This window comes from Rhipicephalus sanguineus, chromosome 7 (assembly GCF_013339695.2).
Source record: "Rhipicephalus sanguineus isolate Rsan-2018 chromosome 7, BIME_Rsan_1.4, whole genome shotgun sequence".
NCBI classification, from domain to species: domain Eukaryota; kingdom Metazoa; phylum Arthropoda; class Arachnida; order Ixodida; family Ixodidae; genus Rhipicephalus; species Rhipicephalus sanguineus.
This window is the reverse complement of record NC_051182.1, coordinates 167,039,637-167,060,565: the sequence shown is the minus strand read 5'-3', so window position 1 is coordinate 167,060,565 and position 20,929 is coordinate 167,039,637. Positions and strand designations below refer to the sequence as shown.

General features: G+C 45.0%; 3 protein-coding genes across 3 annotated transcripts in view; 1 reads left to right on the top strand and 2 right to left on the bottom strand.

Annotated features, from left to right (window-relative positions):
* Positions 1 to 695: 695 nt before the first annotated feature.
* On the bottom strand, positions 696 to 6,588 carry LOC119400517 (uncharacterized). The gene is made up of 4 exons (XM_037667576.2): positions 6,376 to 6,588; positions 6,045 to 6,198; positions 3,757 to 4,051; positions 696 to 2,988 (listed from the first exon to the last, which is right to left on the bottom strand). The coding sequence occupies exons 1-4, from the start codon at positions 6,445 to 6,447 to the stop codon at positions 2,685 to 2,687; spliced, it is 825 nt and encodes a 274-aa protein (XP_037523504.1). The 5' UTR covers positions 6,448 to 6,588; the 3' UTR covers positions 696 to 2,684.
* A 184-nt stretch (positions 6,589 to 6,772) lies between these two features.
* LOC119400516 (2-(3-amino-3-carboxypropyl)histidine synthase subunit 1) lies at positions 6,773 to 11,561 on the top strand. Its single transcript, XM_037667575.2, has 2 exons — positions 6,773 to 7,760; positions 9,171 to 11,561. Exons 1-2 carry the CDS (start codon positions 7,018 to 7,020, stop codon positions 9,664 to 9,666), a joined length of 1,239 nt encoding a protein of 412 aa, XP_037523503.1. The 5' UTR covers positions 6,773 to 7,017; the 3' UTR covers positions 9,667 to 11,561.
* A 1,431-nt stretch (positions 11,562 to 12,992) lies between these two features.
* LOC119400514 (SEC14-like protein 1) overlaps positions 12,993 to 20,929 on the bottom strand; it is a 34,228-nt gene continuing 26,291 nt past the window's right edge. The window contains 1 exon segment of the mRNA XM_037667573.2: positions 12,993 to 19,482. Within this exon segment, the coding sequence (XP_037523501.1) occupies positions 19,386 to 19,482 (97 nt within the window). The 3' untranslated portion in view covers positions 12,993 to 19,385.

Below are 20,929 nucleotides of genomic sequence, written 5' to 3'. Positions count from 1 at the left end.
GAAATGAGACACGTCAAGCCAAAGGCTTCATCGGATTCCGATAGGACGTTTCGGTCTTTAGAGGGACACTGAAGTGAAACGATGAATCGGTTAAGCCTGACAAATTGTACTCTGAGCACTCTAATGTCGCTGATTTCACCATCACTGGTTTATTAAAGACGAAAAAATCAAGGCCAAAGTTTCATTTTTGAATTTGACGCCGAAATCATCATGCGTGACGTCACGGATTTCAAATTGCATTTTCCGTATTTTGGCGACACTGGCTCAACGAAACTTCCTGAAACGGCATATTACGTCTATGGCCCCCCCAGAGGACAATGTACTTCATTTTCACTGATTAGGAACTAGGACCTAGCAGAGGCCGCCAAAATGTATGACGTCACAGTTTGGTGCTGGAACTGAAAGGTGGCGTCGTCACGCGCATTTTCTTATCGCGCGTTTTCTCGCGGCAAGCGTGGCGATTTTGAAATTATGATAGTAATTTACTAATATGAGGAAAATTCTTTTTCTTGTTAGTGTACCTTTATTGCATAACCACTAAGGATTTCACCTCCAAGTCGTCTTAGCCATAGTGTACCAGACCCTCGGAATTTTTTTTGATATATCATATGGGCAGCCTCCACAAAACCATCTCCAGAACGTTTACATATTCTGGCTCGACCAAAGTAGGAAACTCAACCAACAAGAGGTTCCCATTGCCGTGCAGTAGTCCTTTATTTGTTCAGAACACGGCCATAGCTTTTACAACATAAAATAATATATAAACTACAATGAAGTTGAGCCAGGCAAAAATTGTGTGACCTTATACAGTTGTACACAAGGACTAGCAGTACAAAAAGTTCATACAAAATATTTGCTAATTGGCCTCCTTGTTGAAACAGGCAAGAGTATTGATGCAGCAACCACAGCTGCATTACATGACCCTGACGTGATCCAGTATGTATATTGTGGTCCTGTTAAAAGTGGAAGACTCGTGAACGTGGCAAATACCGAAGTGAAAAACGCAGCATCTATCTTTGTCCACGTAACTATACAAAGTAATGTCCATCGCATATACCTCCTTGAAGAAGCCCTTAATGCACACTCAAGAGCACCAGTAAGTTTCAAGGCTCTGGGTGTGCTACTATGAATACCATGCACCATGTCACGTTGCATTTGAAGCAACCCAAACTCTCATCAGTGAACATGTCTATTGAAAAGGTCACTGACACATAATAATGCTGTTGAACTTCGATGTTAATGGAGTTTTCGAAGTTGCATAAGCATTACCCCCCGCTTTGAACACATGGCACTTCATACCTGACAAGTATGAAAGTTGGAAATACTGATACTATACTTGTTACTAAAGTTGCTATCGAGATGCCATGCTTGGCAATGACACTGTTATGACATCATGACATAGCAAAATTCACAGACTTCATGCGACACTAAAATTTCATGCATTACACGTAAGCACATCAGTAGGGGACAACTGGACAACTAATAAAAAATTTCTTCGGCAATACCGTTGCAGAAAGTAAGCCTAAAGTTCCAACTGCTTTCTAACCACTTAGTAGTTAGCTCAATTTGCTTTGTTCTCGAACTTTACAAATGCTATCATAGAGCAGAGGCAACATGAAAAAAAAAAAATGTACAGTCAGACCTCCGGTATAGCGAATACAAATATAACAAAGCAATTGATGAATAGGCTTGCCGTTAATACAGAGTTATGAATATGTTTATCACAAAGTTTCGGATATAACGACGATATTTTCGTGTCTGACAATACTAACAGAATACATGCGTATGTGGGCAATTGTAGAACCACTCAGATGCAGTGTTTCATTTCCAGGTTCACCTACATTTGTAGGAGTGGCTTAATTCACGCTATGAAATGTGCACTTGAGTCTTTTTTGAATTGGAATTAAGGCTTGCTCTAATGCATGCATGCTTTGTGGCATCCATTGTCGTGTATCTATTGATTATAGCTGGCCTGTAGCACTATAAAGCAGCGGCCAGCTTACATCAATAGGCTACTACATTCTAAAAAAATGCTTACAAAGCAGTTACATGTTACAATTCCCTGTGATTGCACACATAAGCTTTAGGATTAGTTATTCACGTTTGAATTTATGGTCACAGTACAAACACAAGCTTCCTCTGTGAACCATTTGATCACATGCATCGTTTAGCAACAGCGCTGAAAGTTTCAGGCACTCAAACTAAATTGTTCAGATGTTTGCCAGAAGAGTTTTCTCTATGTCAAATCATAAACCCTTTGGCAAATGTTCTAAGAAAGCCAACTGGTTGACTGAAGACTCACAGAAATGAAAAATGTCAAATGATAATCTAAGATTGAGCTGCCAACTACAAATGCCTTGTGTGAAGACATCATAAAAATGCCACGCATAACAAAAAAACCCAGTTTAACACTGGTATCCCTACAAATAAGCGCAGACTTCAAAATGAAAACGAATGGCTATGACAGCTAGCATAGAAACTAGCTGCAAGTTGAAGGGTAAAAAAAATCGACACAAGAGAGTGAAACTGAACATACACAATTTGATTCCACAATGCATTGGATTACCCAGGCGGACCACCATATTACAGCTAGTCTCTTGTACAAACAAGATGAATGTTGTCGGCTGAGAGCAGGAGCAAAGGAAATCTGCCAAGTCTGCCAGTCGCCCTGTTCCCTACAGCACTTACAAGGGTTCCTTGTTCAGGGTCTTTTGGATGGAGGTGCGCAGGTTTTCCTGAAGGAACACTTTCAAATTCTTGCGATTGATCATTGTGCCCAGGTTGCCTATTTGCGAGGCCACCCAGCTCACCACGGGAACACTGGGAACCTTGACCCAGATCTGACTGAGTTCGGTGACCTTGAGCGACTTGATGGAAGCCTTTGCGTTAGTAGAGTTAAGGGGTGCCTGTAGAAAGACGTCCACGGTGGCACGATCGGCATGCGCAATGAACTGGCCGGTGACTCCGGGAATCGGCGTGAAGTTCCACCTGGATGTGCATGAAAGGAGAGACTTTATCAGAAGGCCCAGAGTGATGAATGACAGGCACACTTGGAAGGCCTTCCAGTCAATGACCTTCAAAACACCACAACTCTACAGACTCAAAGGAATTGCTGAGCTGATACACGGAAGATTGGAAAAGGCCCTTGAGTGGTTCACTTGTTTCTCACAAAAATTATGTGGTGCTGCAGATGCTTATTTTTGTCTTTATGTTACAAAACTTTAAATAATAATAAGCCCACTTAAAAACAAAAAAATATATATTTTATGTTTTTTGAAACAATGACACCACAATGAACCCACGCACATCACTGTTGTCGAGACTATGTGTAGTTCATAAATTTCAAGAGGCAAAAGTACTTTATCAAATAATAACACTCATGTATACCATTTCTTAGAGCATTTCGGTTTGGTTTTTCTTTCTAATCATGAGTAGTTTCTATCAATAACTCCATTATAAGCATAGCGTGACAAAGACACGAAGAAACACAAAGCCACGACATGCTGTTTCTCTTCAAACATTGGCCTTAGCAGAATGAAAAGGCCAGCTTTTTTTTTTTTTTGTGAGCTTAGACCACAAGGTTGTGTTTTTTAGATGCTTTAGAAATCACCCTTAGGGGTGATTTTTAAGCTGGGGTCATCTGTGTCCACTTTGTCATCTGTGTCATCTGAGGACACTAAGTTTTTCTGGGGCATCTGAAGTGCCCGGTTTCAGACGACCTGCGGATTGCCTAGCAGGAATTGCCCTATTCCTCACCTGTATCGGACATGCGGCTGCACCAAACCAATCAGCATGCTGAGGTTGGCATAGCCATTTCCGCAAACCAACTGGGGTGGATGGCGCATTTCGAAGTTGCTGAGGCCCCACAGCACGCCATCGTACAGTCGAAGGGGAGCGATGTCAGTGGGCAACGGGAACGGCTCGTCATCGCGCAGCCGGTTACGAATCCGCTCCACAAGCCGGTCGAGTCGAGCGTGCTGGTCGATGTTGTTGTCGCAGAGTGAGGCAATTTCATGCTTCACGCGGTGGCGAGTTGCAAGGGCTGCCACACCTGATCGCAAGGAACAAGTAAGGATTAGTGGAGTTTCGCAGAGGAGATAATACCCCTGTCACATGTAATGTCATTCGCAGCAAATGTGATTAGGTGTTAATGCCATCTTTGTTGCTACTGCACAGGCATAGCAAATGACATTCACCATTCGCCCATTGAATGCGTTTTCCCCGAACTCATGCAAGCGCGACATGTGTAGCCTCGACGAGAGGGGCTCGGTAAAAAAATCACGAAGTCCATAACTTGAAGCAAAATGCAATCTGTGTGAAGTTTAGTATTAACGGTATACATAGCTTGCATTGACGTCAGTGGCCGCCATCTTTGCGAACCAACTGGTTGAGACGCAGGGTGAACTCTTGCTCGAATGCGCGGAGCAAGAAACAGTGACATCAGATTAGTTCCGGTGCCCCCTCAAATCCTATGTGTTCCCCTTGGCACAGCTGGCGAACGGAAGAAAGCGGGGAGTGAACAAAGAACGCGCGACTCTAATGACATAAAAAAGTCATGGTGGCCGTCATGTTTGTGAACCAGTGCAAAGAACCTGTCTGTGACGTCACATGCAAGCTATGTATTGTTAACATTTCAATAACTTTTTGATGTACATCACAATAGTTGAAGCATTTTGTGCAACTATATTCTTGTTCCCAGACTGACTTGACACCTCCTGTCAGGTACTTTTACAAATGCCTGCCTGTTCTTTCTTCCTTTTCAATTTCTGCAAGCTGTTTTAGCGAAGTGGTGCTACGCACGCGATATCTATCTGCCAGCCACGAAAGCAAATTCTGCGGTTTCATCAGCGGAAAATAACAAGAAGCGAACTGGACAGATGACAAACAACAACATCAATTTCGAACACCATTTTGTATACCCGTGTAGACAAGAACGCAAGACCGCCATGACATTTATTACGAATGTCAGTTACTGCAAATAATATTACATGTGCTATGTGACATGGGTACAAGTTCAAGAAAAACAAACAAATGAACTTTTTGCTTTGGAGAAAGGTTCAACAGCCTCGAAGAAGCAAATGTGCTGAGTTGAGAGAATACACTAGTCTGCAAAACAAACCAGTGCCTCAGTCATAAGAGATTAATGTGTTATCTTAGAGTGACAGAAAGCTGAGCTAGTTGGTAAGGATTCCAGATAAAAGAAGGAAAGGCATGTAAACATGGACACAAGAAAAGAGGACAAGTTGAGACAACACAAACACCCAGTTATCAACTGAAGGGCGCACTGCGGCAGAAAAAAGAAAAGTAAACATAAAACTTATCTTTACATAAACACAAAACTTAAAACAAACTTATCTGGGCAAGTTCATGTCTGGCCATGCGCAGATAAGTTTTAAGATAAGTTGAAATTATTTTGCCACTATTAGCTTTTGTTATGCCCCCCTGCTTTGTCTTTGGTCTGCAGTATGTTGTAAATAAAAACAAAAAATATGCTAAAGCATTTCTTAGGTAACCCATTATAGCTAAGAGAAGGCAATGACAATCAAGGTAGACGAGTGTATGAACGATTGCTATCGCAGAATTTTGAAGAACTCCCAAGTGTCAAACTAACAGTTGGTCTACCACTATGATGACTGTGGCTGCACGCCACAATTCTGACAATTGTCAGCATCCCTGCCCTGGAGGTAGCTGTAAAGCCATTCCTCTTTGGTAACCATAGCATACCGCAGTTACTTAAAACATGCTTTACATGCACGCCAAACTACAAAGCCACTGACGTCTTGTGTGAAGGTAGCTTTGCGCAGTTTTTACACAGTAAGTGAAAACGCAAAGCGGAATAAGCGCCGACCTGCGTGCAGTTCACAAATCGTAAAACCTCGCACACTAGCTGAAAAACTGTGTCGGTTGGGGAATCACACTGACTGAATGAATTCTCGGAACCACAAGGAAACAAAGGGCTTCCAAGGTAGACAAGTTTGCGTTCATAACAGCTTCATGCGCGGCAGCTTTCGATTAAAATAGCCACAAGAAAGTTGAGGGCTTACCGGCAACGGCGCAAGTGGCCAGGAGGAGGACCGCCAGGATTTTCATAGCTGTCATGAGAGTGCTGTGACGACCTCGATGGCCCTGAAACCTGTCGCTGTTGACGAGAGGCGAAGGTCTCCAGGCGTCAAGTGTTGACCGAGTTAGCTGCCGCAGCTGGCTCGTCCGGTCACGCGAGTGGGGGAAAAAAAACGCACGATTCAGTCAGATATGCAGGCCGCGAAAAAAAGAGAAGAGGACACGGAAAGAGTGACTGGCGCGCGGAACTCCCGTTTAGTCAACGAAACCCGATGCCTGCCAGCGGAAAGAAATTTTAAAAGAAAAGAGCCAGACCTGATTACGAACGTTGTCAGCGACTCCTCGCAATCCGTCGCTCTTGGTGGAGCGAAGCTCGTCGAATGTCATAGGCGCCAATTTCCTCCTCTCATGGCACGCACAAAAGTGGCCGCGCTAGCTTCGCCACCTCGAATGTCCCGTCCTGCGAAGGACTTCGGAGAACTGCCCGAGAACAGCTGTCGCAAACAAAACTTTGGGGGGAGGTTTATTTTGCCGGCCACCGGCAAAATGAGTTAGCCGAGGAACGACGCACGCAAACCATTGGTTCAATTTGTCACGTGAAGGACGATACGTCACTGACCGTTTCCGGCAACTCGCTGACCCGTGTTGGCTGACCCCGCTGTCGCGGCTGGATTATCCGAATCCGGATTATCCCAATTATCCTTCTCCCATGTGGTCGACCGCCGAGTTGACGACCGTGCCGACGCTGCAATTTGAAGGTGACACGCGTGGAAAAGACACCCTCAAGTCTTTCATGCTAAGCATTCCTGGCATTCTTACTGTTCCTTAGCTGTGTGTTCTTACAATGTGGCCCGCGTGGTCAGCCCACTGAGCACTTTACTGCGAATCGTACAAAAGATGTAAATGCGTAGAACCAGAGTCATTTGTTTTTGAACACTCGCCTCTGCAACAGCTGCGATGGGGGAAAGCGAAGCTGTAGCCGTATTTGCCAACCCGGCCCGGAAAGTATTCTCAGCTCGAAGGACATCGGCGAAAATTAGTAGTCAATTACCGGCCGAAATTGCCGATGACCCCGAAATCGCGGACGCCCTCCGCTGTCTGCCGTCGAACTACAACTTCGAAGTTCCGAAAACGATATGGAGAATCCGCCAGCTAGGAGCTCGCACGGTCGCGCTGCAGTTTCCCGAGGGTTTGTTGATATTCGCGCTTCCCATCGCCGACATACTGGAGAGGTTCACAGGCTGCGAAGTCGTAATCCTCGGTGACGTGACGTACGGTGCCTGTTGCGTGGACGACTACACTGCCCGCGCTCTGGGCTGCGAGCTCATGGTTCACTACGGCCACAGCTGTCTCGTACCCGTGGACCAAATGAGCGGCTTGAAGATGCTGTACGTGTTTGTGGACATCAAGATCGACGTGTTGCATCTCGTGGAGAGTGTCAAGCGTAATTGGAGCACCGACACTCGTCTGGCGTTCGTGAGCACGATTCAGTTCGTGTCCACCATTCAGTCTGTCGCTGCCGAACTGAGGAGTGACGGCTACGACGCCAGGACGCCGCAGGTTCGACCCCTGAGTCCCGGTGAGATCCTGGGCTGCACCGCACCCAACGTCGGCGATGCTCAAGTAGCCATCTACGTCGGAGATGGCAGGTTCCACATGGAGGCTCTCATGATCGCAAACCCCGGTGTCAAGATGTACAGGCAAGCATCCTTTCATTACACGAGTTTCCAGTTCTAGTGGTCTAGTGGTTATGGTGCTCGATAGCAGGCCCGAAGGTCGCGGGATCTAATCCCGGCCGCGTTTTGATGGAGGCGAAATACTAGAGGCCCGTGTACATAGATGTAGGTGCACGTCAAATAACACCATATGATCGAAATTTCCGGAGCCCTCCACTACGGCGTCCTTCGTAATCGTGTCGTCGTTTTGGGACGTAAAAACCCAACACTTATTAGTTTCCAATTATATCGCGAACGTTTGAGAGGAAGGAGTCGGGCTAAAGGCCAAACCCCATATACGCGAAAATGCACGCGACAGCGACGAGCGACGCGACGTAGATTGTTTTCGCGCAAGCAGTCGCTTGGATGGGCAAACTCCATTCACGCGACGGCTTCAGCGAGCGATCTCCACTGTTGCTGGCATGCGGGCGTTTACTCGTGCCAAAAGTGGCCCGTAGTCAGCGGTATGCAATGTAAAATACGATGTTTTGTTGCTTAATGGTACATAAAATGTTTATCATATTGTCTAGCAGCATTTTTTTCGATCCCATCAGTGCTGCTACGTGCCGCCAAGCCGCGTCACAGACGGCGCGGGACTTGTAGTTCCCGTCCCTGAGGGCACATTCGCCGCGGTTCGCGTTCAACAACGTCAACGTTGCGCTCGTCGCCGTTGACCATGTTGATGAACGTTGTTGATGCGCGTCGATAAGAAAGCGGCGACAATCAGCAGTACGTCACTGATACATCTTGTTCCGGTGTTTTGCTATTGGCTGCTTGAGCACAGCACTTCCGGGCGACGAGCGACGGATTCCAAATCTGAAAAACCGAGCGATCGCGCGAAATCGACCACGCGACACGTCGCGCGAACGGCTCGTTTCGTCGCTCATAGCATCGCTCGTCGCTGTCGCGTGCATTTTCGCGCATATGGGGTTTGGGCTTAAACCTCGTTATAACGAAGTAGCAGCTAAACAGTAAGGGTTCATTCGTCATGGAGGTACACAAAAGCTACGAGCTACTTTTGCGGTTATGGTGAGAGAGGTGAAAGAAATATCGGGATGTTAACCAAGGACATTCCCGGTTGACTACACTACACTTAGAGAAAGGAAAAGTGGAAGGATGAATTAGGAAAAAAAAAAGAGAAAGCTTTAAAAAATAATGATGAGAAGGCAGTTAATGTGTATACACAAAATGCACACTAGCAGTCTACAAGTGTTTGTAAGTCCGATATCTTTAGGAAGTGCTAGACTTTTCTACTTTGTGCATGCAAGAATGTGTAGTTTAAGGTGCTAGGACCTTCTTAGATATGTCTTTGTGTAATATAAGATGGGAGATGATTGCAAAATGTTGATGTTGAAATAAATTGGTAAAATCTGATTCAGCGATTTCACTGCACAGGTACAATCCTTACGACAAAACGCTGACAGAGGAAGGGTACGACCATGCCACCATGCTAAGGGTCCGTCGGCAAGCCATCGAGAAGGCAGCCACGGCCGGTACCTTCGGCGTCATACTTGGTACCCTCGGCCGTCAGGGAAACCCAAAGGTTGCCGACGGTTTGAAGGAGACCCTACTAACTACGGGATGCCCGTCAAGGAAAGTCGTTTGCATCTTGCTCTCAGAGATATTTCCCAAAAAACTGGAACTCTTCGAGGGCGTGGACGCCTGGGTGCAAACGTCGTGTCCGCGCCTGTCGATCGACTGGGGTCTCGCTTTTGCCAAGCCTGTGCTGACACCTTATGAGGCCAACGTGGCCGTGAGGACTACCGCTTGGAGAGAAAGCTATCCCATGGACTTTTATGCCAAGGATAGCCTAGGACCATGGACACCCAACCACAAACCATCTGTGCGAAAATGTGACGAAAAGTGCCAGTGCAAACCTACCTCATCGTGACAGCGTTAGTGAAAAGCTCCCAACTCCTACATTGTATGGCGTGTGGTCTCGCCAAACTTGATTTGGTGCACTTCAAATCACAGCTGGGTATGAGAGCATGGTGACGAATATGGCTGCTTTGTGTAAATTACGTGCTACAGTCGAACCCGCATATATCGAACCTACGCAAAACGAATTATTGTGTATATTGAACAGTTGTATAATCCCATTGAAATACTTTTTATAACATATTTTATGTATAGAATTACCTATATACCGGACTTTTTTTTTTATCTCCTTCAGGTTCAGTATATCCAGGTTTGAATGTATAATAGGAGTAAATGAAATTTGTAATTTATCGACACAAGTGAAACAGTAACCCAGACAGAGGCTTGCTATGAGAAAAGATAATGAAGTCGAATGTTTCATTTTTTTTAGTTTTGCATTGTAACCCCACCACCTGATTGTGACTGTGATGTGATGGATTTGTTTTTCTCGCATTTCGGCCACATTGACGAAAATTTTGTGTAATTTGCAACATTAGGCCTCTGTGATCATTAGAACACAATGTAATCCATTTTTACTGATAAAATAATTATGTAAGCCCTAGTAGATGGTGTTGGAATCCACCATGTCACAGCTAATTGGTGCAGGAATCTCAAGGTGGCAGTGCCTTTCGTATTTTCTTTTTGCAGGTTTTCTCACTTGGCACACACCCTCTCACAGCTTTTGGTATTGTTAAGCATAGGCGTGTGCAGGGTTCCCCATCAGGGGGCGAAGGTTCATCACAGTGCCCCCCCCCCCTACTAAGTCAATGTAAGAGGCCGATTTTGCCCCCCCCCCTCCTAGGTGACTAGGGGGGGGGGGCAACCCCTGTGCGCACACCTATGTTGTTAAGGAGTAATTTAGTAATACGAGAAGACGTCAATATGGACCTCAACCTCTCCACAGCAAAACAGTTAGAACAGAAGTCTTTTTTTTTAAGTATGTAAATCGTTTGCTGTTCTTAGGTCAACAACAGCAATGAAGGTCTAGCTCAAATTGGTGTTCTGATAGACAAGTAATATTGTGCAGATACGCTCTGTGGCATTTGTGATCAACTGTGACGGCCAGTCTTAATTATTGTTTCTCCCTCTTAATCGCCATGGTAGATTAGCACGTAAGGTGTAGTGCTGCTAAGCTCAAGGGTGCGGGTTCAATTCCCAGCCATGGGGGCCACTTTTCGATGGGGGAAAAATGCAAAGAACACCCACGTGCTTCGATTTAGGTGCATGTTAAAAAGCCTAAGACTGGTCGAAATTAATCCGGAGTCTTCACTATGGTGTGTCTCATAATCAAATTGTGGTTTTGGAATGTAAAACGCCAGTTGGACACTCCTAATGAAACTTTTAAAGAGTGTGCTGGGGCCTTCAGAAAATTTATTACTGTTACTACCGTAGTTGAACGTTGAAATTACGAGTGTGGATGTGATGAAGTAAATGTAAAGAGTACAAATATATTCTGCCTGCGTAAGTGCATAAGCTTGAATGAAGCATATAACAAATATTGGATTTAATGTAGTGTCAGACGCAACCTCGTTATAATGGAATTTGACCACAGGTCGCCCCAGAGAGCTGTACGGGCTTAGCATCTCCGATGGTCAAGGGGGCCGGGGGTATGTATGTGAATAAGCTGTCTTTTTTATTAGGTGTTATTATTTGTACAGCCATCTGTCACATTGAATGGTACACTCAGAAATATAATTTAGCAAGGTGCATGTTTGGGCTAGTTGGTACTCCATTTGAACATCGAAATAGCGCGAACTTCAGGGACGAAAGACAGGAGAATGCGACACACACAAGCGCTAACTTCCAACTGAATTTTATTGAAGAAAACACATGAATATATAGGGTAACACCACGCCTGCGCAGCTTCACATCCACGTAACCACATTCACTCCTAAGTGATAAGATTTATCTCTCTAAAGGCACACCACCAGTTACATAGAACAAAATAAAAGTTAATAAATCACATACCACTATCTTGCAATATGCCCAAAAAACATAGTTCCTTTGCTGACAGAGCAATGGAAGGCACGCTTATAGGCGTGGTGTTACCCTATATATTCATGTGTTTTCTTCAATAAAATTCAGTTGGAAGTTAGCGCTTGTGTGTGTCGCATTCTCCTGTCTTTCGTCCCTGAAGTTCGCGCTATTTAGATGTTCAAATAGATGTACACTCAGAAATTGTGTATTCTTGACATAACATAAATGCAAGCCTGTGACCCAGCTAGGCCAAGTTTATGTGTGTGTACAAGAAAGGGGAGGTTTCTTTTTATCTTATTTTTTTCATTTGAAGGGTTGCGGTATAAATGTCTTAGCAAATGTAAACTTGTGTTTCAGTTTCATTTTCAGAACCTCTGAGAGAGCTTAAAGGCAAAACTTGGCACGCCAGTGCCACATGCAATGTCAATGCTGTATAAAATGACTCGCCCAACTGCCACAGAAAAATCGAAATACTTCACGAAGTATTGTGTCCATTTCGTGTAATGTAAAAAGGCTGTAATAGTATATGCTTTCATTCTGCGATGTTGTGACCGATATGTGGGACAAACAGAAGTGTTCTCTGAATGATCGATAGTTGCGACATCTGTGTTGGTTTACAGGTATGCATGGTGGTGGCTGCAAAGCAGTTTGACAATGCACTTTTTCGTTTCACATGCGGACCAGCTCAGAGTTGCAGAAATGGCTAGACGGGATCGTTAAATGTGCAAGTGTGCAACCTATCACCTTGTCGAACAAGAAATTTTTCTATCTCGGTGTCACACATGCTGGCTGCAGATCAGAAACTGGTGTTGGCGAGTACTTGTATCAAATTGTTATCAAATCACACGGTGGTCCTTGTTAATTGGCTATTTTGTTCCTTTCATGCGATTTTGTGTGGCTTATGCACAATGCTGTTGATTCATTAATTGTTGTGCATCAGAAGTAAACATCTGGTTGAAAGTTAACACTTATCTTTGTTGTTTCCCTTGTGTTTGTTTTTGCGCTACCAAGACAAATCATGGTCACACGTTAGTATGTACAGCTAAGAGTGTGTGCCAAATGAGCAAACCAGCACACTGAAAATAAAATCCTTTAGGTAGAAGTAATGAAAACTGGGCGGGTTAGTTGGAATTCATTATGAGACGATTTCAGCGCTTGTTTGTCTACTTCCTTTCGCCTTTGTCTGCTCTGCACACGCTGAAATCATCCCATAATGAATCCCTTTGGGTAGGTCCAACCATCACAAGCACGTTTTCCACTGCTTGTCATGGCATGGAAACCCGTTGCTGCGGCATGGTCGAGATAAAATCAACACAACACTGCTTTGAAAAATACGCTGAATGCTTTATTTCAGGTGTACTTCGCTTCTAACATGTCAGGAAAAACACACCCCGCTTTCAACACAGATGACGCACTCAGTTCACAATTTTTTTCGCGCTATGATCACACTGCTCTTTTTTATTTTTTTTTGTAAATAACAAAGAAGCAAAATGACTTGGTAAAGCAAGCTAAGTACACAGGTAAAAATACATAGTGGAGATTTATAGAAAGCAAAGACTAACCTGCAACAACCAGACACAAGCAAAAAGGACCCTACGTCTGTCAAGTTCGGCAATTACAGCAGAGATGATTAAAGGAAATCCCAAAGCTAAATGCAGGTTAGTATTGGAAGCGTGTCTGAGCAAACTGCAACAGAGCAATACTAATGTCACACTGGCTCATTAGTGGCGCTTGTAAAGGTGGGCAACAACAGCTCATTAGACTTCTATGCTCGCATTTGCAGTAACACTGTACAAAACGTCCTACGTATGTGTTACAAGTTTAGCAGTCATCAACATGCAAGACGAATTGACATCGCCCATACTTGCTGCCCACAGACCAGTCAAATAGCAAAAAATGTCAGCATGATGCAAACAACAAAGGAGGTAATAACAGTGGCAAATATTCAATCACTGGAACACAAGAACCGTGCACATTTTGACTGCTCTCTGTTGGATGTCATTCAGCTGAGAAGCAGCAAGTACCTTATTCTGTGCATCGCAGTTCAATTCAGCCTTCTGTGCCTGTCTGCAAATGTGGACATTGCTTAAGTAGTTCCACTGGGGGAAACACACGCCCTCTTTCCGTCTGCGTGATTGCCCGATACACCGTCGTCAGACGCATCTCACACCCTCTGGTGAAATATTTGGAGGAAGCACCGAGAAACACACCACAACTTCCGGTGCTGCACATACTCGTGGGCAGGAATCTACGAACAACAAGGGATATGTACTGGCACAGCTCTACACTCAAAGGCTTTCTAAGTTTCACATGCATGGACGTAGCTCGAGATGCCTGGAAGCTTGTGGTTTTTGGCTGCCTGCCTCAACAATAGCACCAGTGGAAGACTTACATAATGAAGCACACTCAACATGCAGATGGGGGACAACAATGCATGCTTTGAAGTGTTCAGTATGAACAAGGGGAAGCACAGGCGCAGAGTTTTAAATTTGCCGATGGGGCATTTGGCATACGGTAGGATAATGGAAGAAACAAACCGAAGTCTCTACTGCAAGGGGGCGGCTCAAGCTACTGTAGGAACGAGCTAGCTAGCTAGCACACACAAAGCTTTGTAGGGCACAGAAATACTTTACATTTCATTTCACCACACATTTACACAGCACTTCAATGACTAATCAAGACACATGCTGCATGTTGCCTGTACAATGACGGAGAGTGCCATTGCTACATCCAAGCAAACTCTAGATTTTCTGTCTGTCAGCCATCACAGCAGCTGAACTATCAAGAAAAGCACCCAGATATGGTATCAAAGCGCATCCACTTCCGCGCGGAATTCGGAGTGCAAACGATCCAGCGGTTTATCCGGAAGAACACCCAACGCGGAACTCCGGGCGTTCGTTTCATCAGATAAGCTGCTTGATAAAAACGAGCAGGTGCGAAGTCTGGTATGAAATATTCTCGCAAGTGTGGGATCGGGCACTAAAATGTGCACGCACGCATAAAGATGGGAAAAAAGCCTTCTAATAACCACCGGAACAGGAGGAACCATGTAGCCACCCAGTGCAGCTAATAGAAACCCTGTATTCGCGGCATTGTTCCAGGATCTGAAGAATTACTCTTTCATTTTATTAACAGATCTCTTGTGGCAATCTTTTTTTGCTTACCCTGCCTGGTATCGTTTGCAGTGTTCATAAACGAGAAAAGTGAAATTGCAAAGGGAAGGGAGTTTATAAAAAAGCAGGATTATGATCCCTTCTAATATACTGCCTGTCAAGGAAGTGCAAAGACTGCACACTGTCAGGACTTATGCAGTTTGCGGAATTATTCCTTGTGTTAGGCCACAAGACAAAAAACACATTGATTTACCTACCTTTGCTTGTTTATATACACGTGCCTTTGTCCTATAAATCACTTTGTACCCAGTAATCGTACATAATGACAAATCAGATAGAGTTCGAAAGCCCTCAATCAACAATGAAGAAAGAGTTTTATCAATGCGGCTTACAGTTCATGTCAGATAACAGCTGCAGGTATATTCAGTGCTCTGCTGAATGACATGCATGAAATTTTGGGCTTTGTCATGAACTTTCACACTGTGCCAAGTGAAGAGGCTGTGCTTGCAACTACTATAATTTTTCAGATCTTCAGTGTTTAGTACTGATAAATTCACGCACTTCTCAGCAACGACAATGTATTACTGCTTCTGCTAGGCAATAAAACATGCTACAAGAGGAGCTGTTGGTGCAAAGGGCTCTGCACTACTCCCAACAAACACATTCTAGGAGCATTCTGATAACCTCAACATCTGCCACGATGACGTGCTACTGTGCCATCCATGGGCAACCAGTACTGAAACTGTGCTAAGTGCAGTGCTGTAATACACAGTGCAGCAGGCCGAGGAACATGTTTCTAGTTGGGCACACTGCAACTGCACCATTATGGCCAGCATCTGACTTAAGTGGGCATCTCGGAACGCATATGCCTATGGACAAAGGCATTGCCAGTTGCAATGGGGGGAGGGGGGGGGGGGGGGCCTGCATTGCCAGGGGTGTTGTTACCCCCCCCCCCCCCCAAGACAGTTTCCTGACTACGTTACAGCCCATGCACAGGGAATGCCTTGATGTGTTGTACGTCTGCTATCGCTGAAAATGACAGAGGGTGTTGTCATATTTCAGCTGCGTACTCAAACTGCCATAGCACACCCTGGCCAACACTGCAGTACCCTATCCATAATGAAGAAGTATCCGAAACATGTGCTCCAGATAATGACTTAATGACTGCAAATGCTACTGGCAATCACTGTATCTCTGTGTGCACTGGTGTTCCTCATCTCATCTGCCTTGTCAGCGGTGAAACTGTAACGCTAGCTACACAAAATACGGATGCTGCTTAACGTTATTACAAAGAGGAGTCCTTTAGCACTCATTACGTTACTGTAAAATGACATGGCAGCTCATGAAAGGAACGCGCTTACTAGCAACTCAGTATGTTACCCATTAACACATATCCTCGCCCACACAACAGGGTTACGCACATGCTATGTAGTGCGACATGAACAGAAAAGGCTTTAGCATGCTGCTGCCATAGCACCACATAAGGGGCAGAGAATTCAATCTCTGTGATGGCAACAGTGTGCGGTGCGCACAAACGAAAAGCAAATGGCGGCACAGTGTGTGGTCGAAGGTACGGTTTGTGCCAGTCATTGTCGGAAACAGTCACGTGTATCTGGTTTGACTGCTAGAAGCCAAAAAGAGGATGCATCCTCCTCCGGTCTGTCTTCCTTTGTGCTGCCATTGTGCAGCGCTCTCACATGTCACTACTGATATCAGCAACATCTAACCTAACCATTTTTAACCTAACTATTCCAGTGAGGTGTGTGCGTGCTTAATGCTTTTTCAGCTGTCCTGTTACTAAACCTGCGCGAGTTCCCCTGTCGGGATACTAGACATGCACTAAGAGCTAGTACAAGAACCAGTCAAACCCGGTTATAACGAAGTCGTGTCCGACATGAAAACGGCTTCGTTATAACCGATAATTAGTTATAAACTGGAATTTGCAACACTGTAACAATGGCAAGGCTATCCTTTACTTATATCCAGTGTTCATTATATTGAGGCTTGACTGTGCTGCTAAGACCAGGAGTGCCACCATGCACATGTTTGTATAAATGTAAGATGTGCTAGCGGAAGCTGCGAAGCTTTACCTCAGACTTCCCAACAAGAAATTGAAGGTCTGCTCGGTGAGGGAAGCATACGAGGTGACATTCTCAGATCCCTTTATGGCCAAGTGACATATTAAACATCCTTAGCAACAATTTCCATAAAGGGAGACACTGAATTCATCTAGACAGCTAAAATTATTTGCCTAAGAACCTCACAGCCAGGGGAAGACGGAGAAGGGGTACCATTCTTATACAGTTTAAACTGCGCATAATGACTGGAATAGTATAAACCAGCGTGGCTCACTGATCTATGCTGCCATGAAAGAAATCGCGCAAATGTAGTTTGAATGAAAGCAAGGGGTTCGTTTCTTTGTTAGACAAAACTTAACGAAGGTTGGAATGCAGTTTAACTCTCAGAAAGACATTTGCATTCTCTTATGAGTGGGTTCTCACACTAATAGCCATCCTCTGCCACAAACGCTTTGCTCAGCATTAGTATTATACGTGACAACATTTCAAAGTATAAATCTATCATTTACAAAGCCACACTGACACAAAATTGTTTTCTCACTGTTTTTGCTTTATAGCAGAGTTAATTCAACTCAGTGACGAATTTGACCCAGACCAAGATGGAATTAACAGCACGAAATTACTGTGAGTAAAATAACATCTTGTTTGACATATCGGTCCCATTACAGCGATTTGTTACGTCCATGTGTGCGCCTGTGTCATTTTTTCTGTGCTTTTTTTTTTTTTGCTTTCAAAATTTCATTCGTTAACGTGCAGCAGAGTACATATAGTGTTTTTAGTGCAGAGCTTTTCATGCAGTAGCTCATTTTTCTGCCTCTTTGCTGTAAAATGCAATGAGGAACCTAGAATGTGCTTGCAATACGTATTTTCTAGTTTGTAATTTACAATGCACTCATTTCAGGATCACTTTTTAAGTTACGTTTGTTCTTTTTCATAAAACACTCTAAACACATACAGTATAACTTTGAACTCTGAAGAGCGTATACTATGCAGAATGTCGTTACAAGATGAAAAAAAGAAAAAAAAATGTAAAAAGCAATAAAGCAGTAACTGAATGCCAAGATAACAGCAAGCCCAGCTAATGCACAGTTCGGCTGTGCTCAAGCACAGCCAAACTTGCGATCAAACTATTTCTTCATTGGCCTGGTCTTGAATCTCATCGCTGTCCATTAAAAGGAAACGTCACATCATAATGGTTTCAACAAAATACTACCAGCACTACAAATAACAATTTTTGAGAAAGACACAAGTGTCACACTGCCACTTGACAGCACAGTTTTACACAAGCGCTGGTGCATTAACAACATACAAATCGTGTACAATGCAAGCTCTCCCACAAAGGCACCAGTTATACAAAGGTGACGCTTGACTAAGCAAATCTCATATGCCAGTGTTGCCTGACTGAAGCAAGTTCACAGAATTTTAAGGTCGTTACACTATATTATGAGCAACACATGAACCTTTAAGCCAGTTTACATAACTCTTGTCACAGAAAGGGCTTGAATTAGAGCTACGTTCTTATCAAGCACTAAACTTTAGTTGTATATTTCATGCAGTAGCTTCGAAAGTTTGGACACGAGTGTCTGAGGTAAAGCTTCCGCCTCTTGGGTGGCTGCCATATTGCGCACGATATTCGCTAAGCAGGATGTTTACAGCACGGCATATAAAATACTTTGATAGACAACGACATTGTCATGGCATCTCTGCTGTGGACAATGCAAACCTTGGAAAGATAAATCCTGTTACCCCATCACATCCATAAAGTGGAAAAAAATATTTGGCCCTGTCTCTTTTTGTTTTTTTAACTCTGCTCTTGGAATGTGCTTCGCAAGACCCTAACAACACCTTTCACAAACAACAGTACCGAGGCATGGTCAAGGCATGGGCCAAGTGATGGTGATAGTGCTGAAATCTTCCAGCTGGCAATGTTGACGTCAACGTCATCAAACACAGCTCACTGCGTTGTGCTGTTTTTTCTTACGGGCCACTGCCGTAATTTCTGAGCACCGTTTCACTCAGGCCGTAAAACCATGTCTCGACGAGGATTACGCTTAAAAACGGAGGTCACCGATTTAATGAAATGTTATTACAAGTACGTTAGACAAGACGGGCCGGGACGAAAAATCACGAATACGGGTAAAATACGACTACGGCACGAGTGCGTGCCACGTCTAGCGTGACTCGTACAAATCTAGAGGCTCTGCTCGGGGAAAGACTCTAATAAAATGGACACGCTAGAAAAATAGGGCGGGTCACTCCTACGGGCCTGTGCGCTTAACGGTACGGGGTTTATCGTACTGCCTAGGGCGGGACCAACGTGAAATAATTCATGCCCTCGATTCGCATAAAACAGCACCAGGCATGTCGCGTGCACAAACTACGCACTGGCTGCCGTAGTCGTTCGAAGACGACATCGGCACCTTCCCTCGTACAAGGGGCAAAATGTTCTTGGGCGTGACCGACTGTCACCTCCCCTTAGACTGTGCCAGGACTTGCAGGAGCAGATGGTCCCGACATCACTGGCATCACCTGGACGGGCACGAGCTCTGCGCGGAGGAGTGGTCGCTCGACGAGTTGCACGTGTTGCCGCTGTGCGAAGACTGCAGGCTGGATACGGAACCCCTGCGGAGGGGGTGAGACAGGCGGAAATGCATGACCCACGGCTGTGCTGGCACACTACGACTTAGAGTGTCGAGGAAAAAGGTAGCAAACAACATGGCCAGCAAGTCGAACATAGACAACTACAAGGTGATGAATGCCATGAACATCACCTGATCGTATACAGTAGACTCTCAGTAAACGGTGTGGAAATTCAGGCGTCTGCACTAGTTGCTCGACGCCCATTTTCCCTTGAAGAATTCTCGCACCACTCTCCTCCCAACCGGACGGGTGACAGCTGCTCATAAATCGCCGTCACTTCACTGCCACCCCGCCCCTCATAGGTTTAACACGGTGTCCCATTGGCCTAATTTTGGCAGAATTCGGGCCTTGTTCGCGCTCGCCCGAGAAGCGGGGGTGCAAGACGGGGTTGGGGAGACCACTTCGGGACCTCGGAGGGTGCGTATGCGTTTTGGCCACTCCGTCCAGCAGCGATCCTTTGTTCTTTGTTCTTCGTCGCCGGCCAGCAGTTACGTCGTCTCGTCAGGCCCCCAGCTTCGGCGGGCTCGCGCGCCCTTCCGCAGTCTCAAAGTCCTGAGGCAGCGCCTCGCGATCGTGCACCATGTATTTCTCTCAACTGTTCCTATGTCTGTTCTGTTTCTTCTGCTCTGGGGTGCGAGATCGCGGGAGTGCTGGCCGAAGGGTAGGTCAGCTCCCCAAATTTGTTTCTTTGTTTGTTTGTTTTATATGTGTGCCATTCGCGGCCACTAATTTATATACTATGTAACTTGTGTTAGCTAATTAGTGTCCTGTACTGAATAATTATGTTACGTACGATTGGTTGTATCGGACTATTGAACTCATTGCACTAAAATCCCGGTAATAAATAAACCACTAATTTGGAGAGTGTCCCCGCCTAGGGTCTCCCTCGCTGCGCGTGAAGGCTTGCCGTCCCTTCACGGTGGTCGACCAAGTTTTCGTGCACAGCAGTGCGAAGTGTACATGACGCGAGACAAACGAGGATGTGGCACCCTGCATGCAGCTCGCAGTGCTTGCACCCACAGTGGTGTTCGGAGCGTACGGCCAAGAGTAGTGGTGTCACGCCGTTACTCTTGGGGGTCGGTAAAGGCCGAGTAACGACAACGACAAAAGAAAGCAAACAAACCAAAACACCCCCGCCCCCAATGGAAATCTCTTAAACGAATTCATTCTAAAAGACAGGGTGCGCAAATACGGACACAAGAAAGAAGTCAAGACACCACAGCGTTTGTGCTGTCTTGACTTCTTTTTTGTGTCCGTATTTGCGCCCCCTGTCTTTCAGAATGAATACTTATCAACTAGCTCAGCACTCTGTTATTCCAATCTTAAATGAAATTGCTGCTCAAACGGAACAACTTCCTCTAACAGGATCAATTTTGTACTTGAATTCTGCACCCCTTTTCATCTCTCAGAAAACAGAACTCCTGTTAAA

Excerpts from the sequence above, each read along its gene's own strand:
- LOC119400516 (XM_037667575.2), top strand. The coding sequence starts at position 7,018 with ATGGGGGAAAGCGAAGCTGTAGCCGTATTTGCCAACCCGGCCCGGAAA. Across the intron at positions 7,761-9,170 it reads CCCGGTGTCAAGATGTACAG|GTACAATCCTTACGACAAAA; the intron begins GCAAGCATCCTT and ends TTCACTGCACAG.
- LOC119400517 (XM_037667576.2), bottom strand. The coding sequence starts at position 6,447 with ATGACATTCGACGAGCTTCGCTCCACCAAGAGCGACGGATTGCGAGGA. Across the intron at positions 4,052-6,044 it reads GGCCACTTGCGCCGTTGCCG|GTGTGGCAGCCCTTGCAACT; the intron begins GTAAGCCCTCAA and ends CCTTGCGATCAG. Across the intron at positions 2,989-3,756 it reads CAGCCGCATGTCCGATACAG|GTGGAACTTCACGCCGATTC; the intron begins GTGAGGAATAGG and ends ATGCACATCCAG.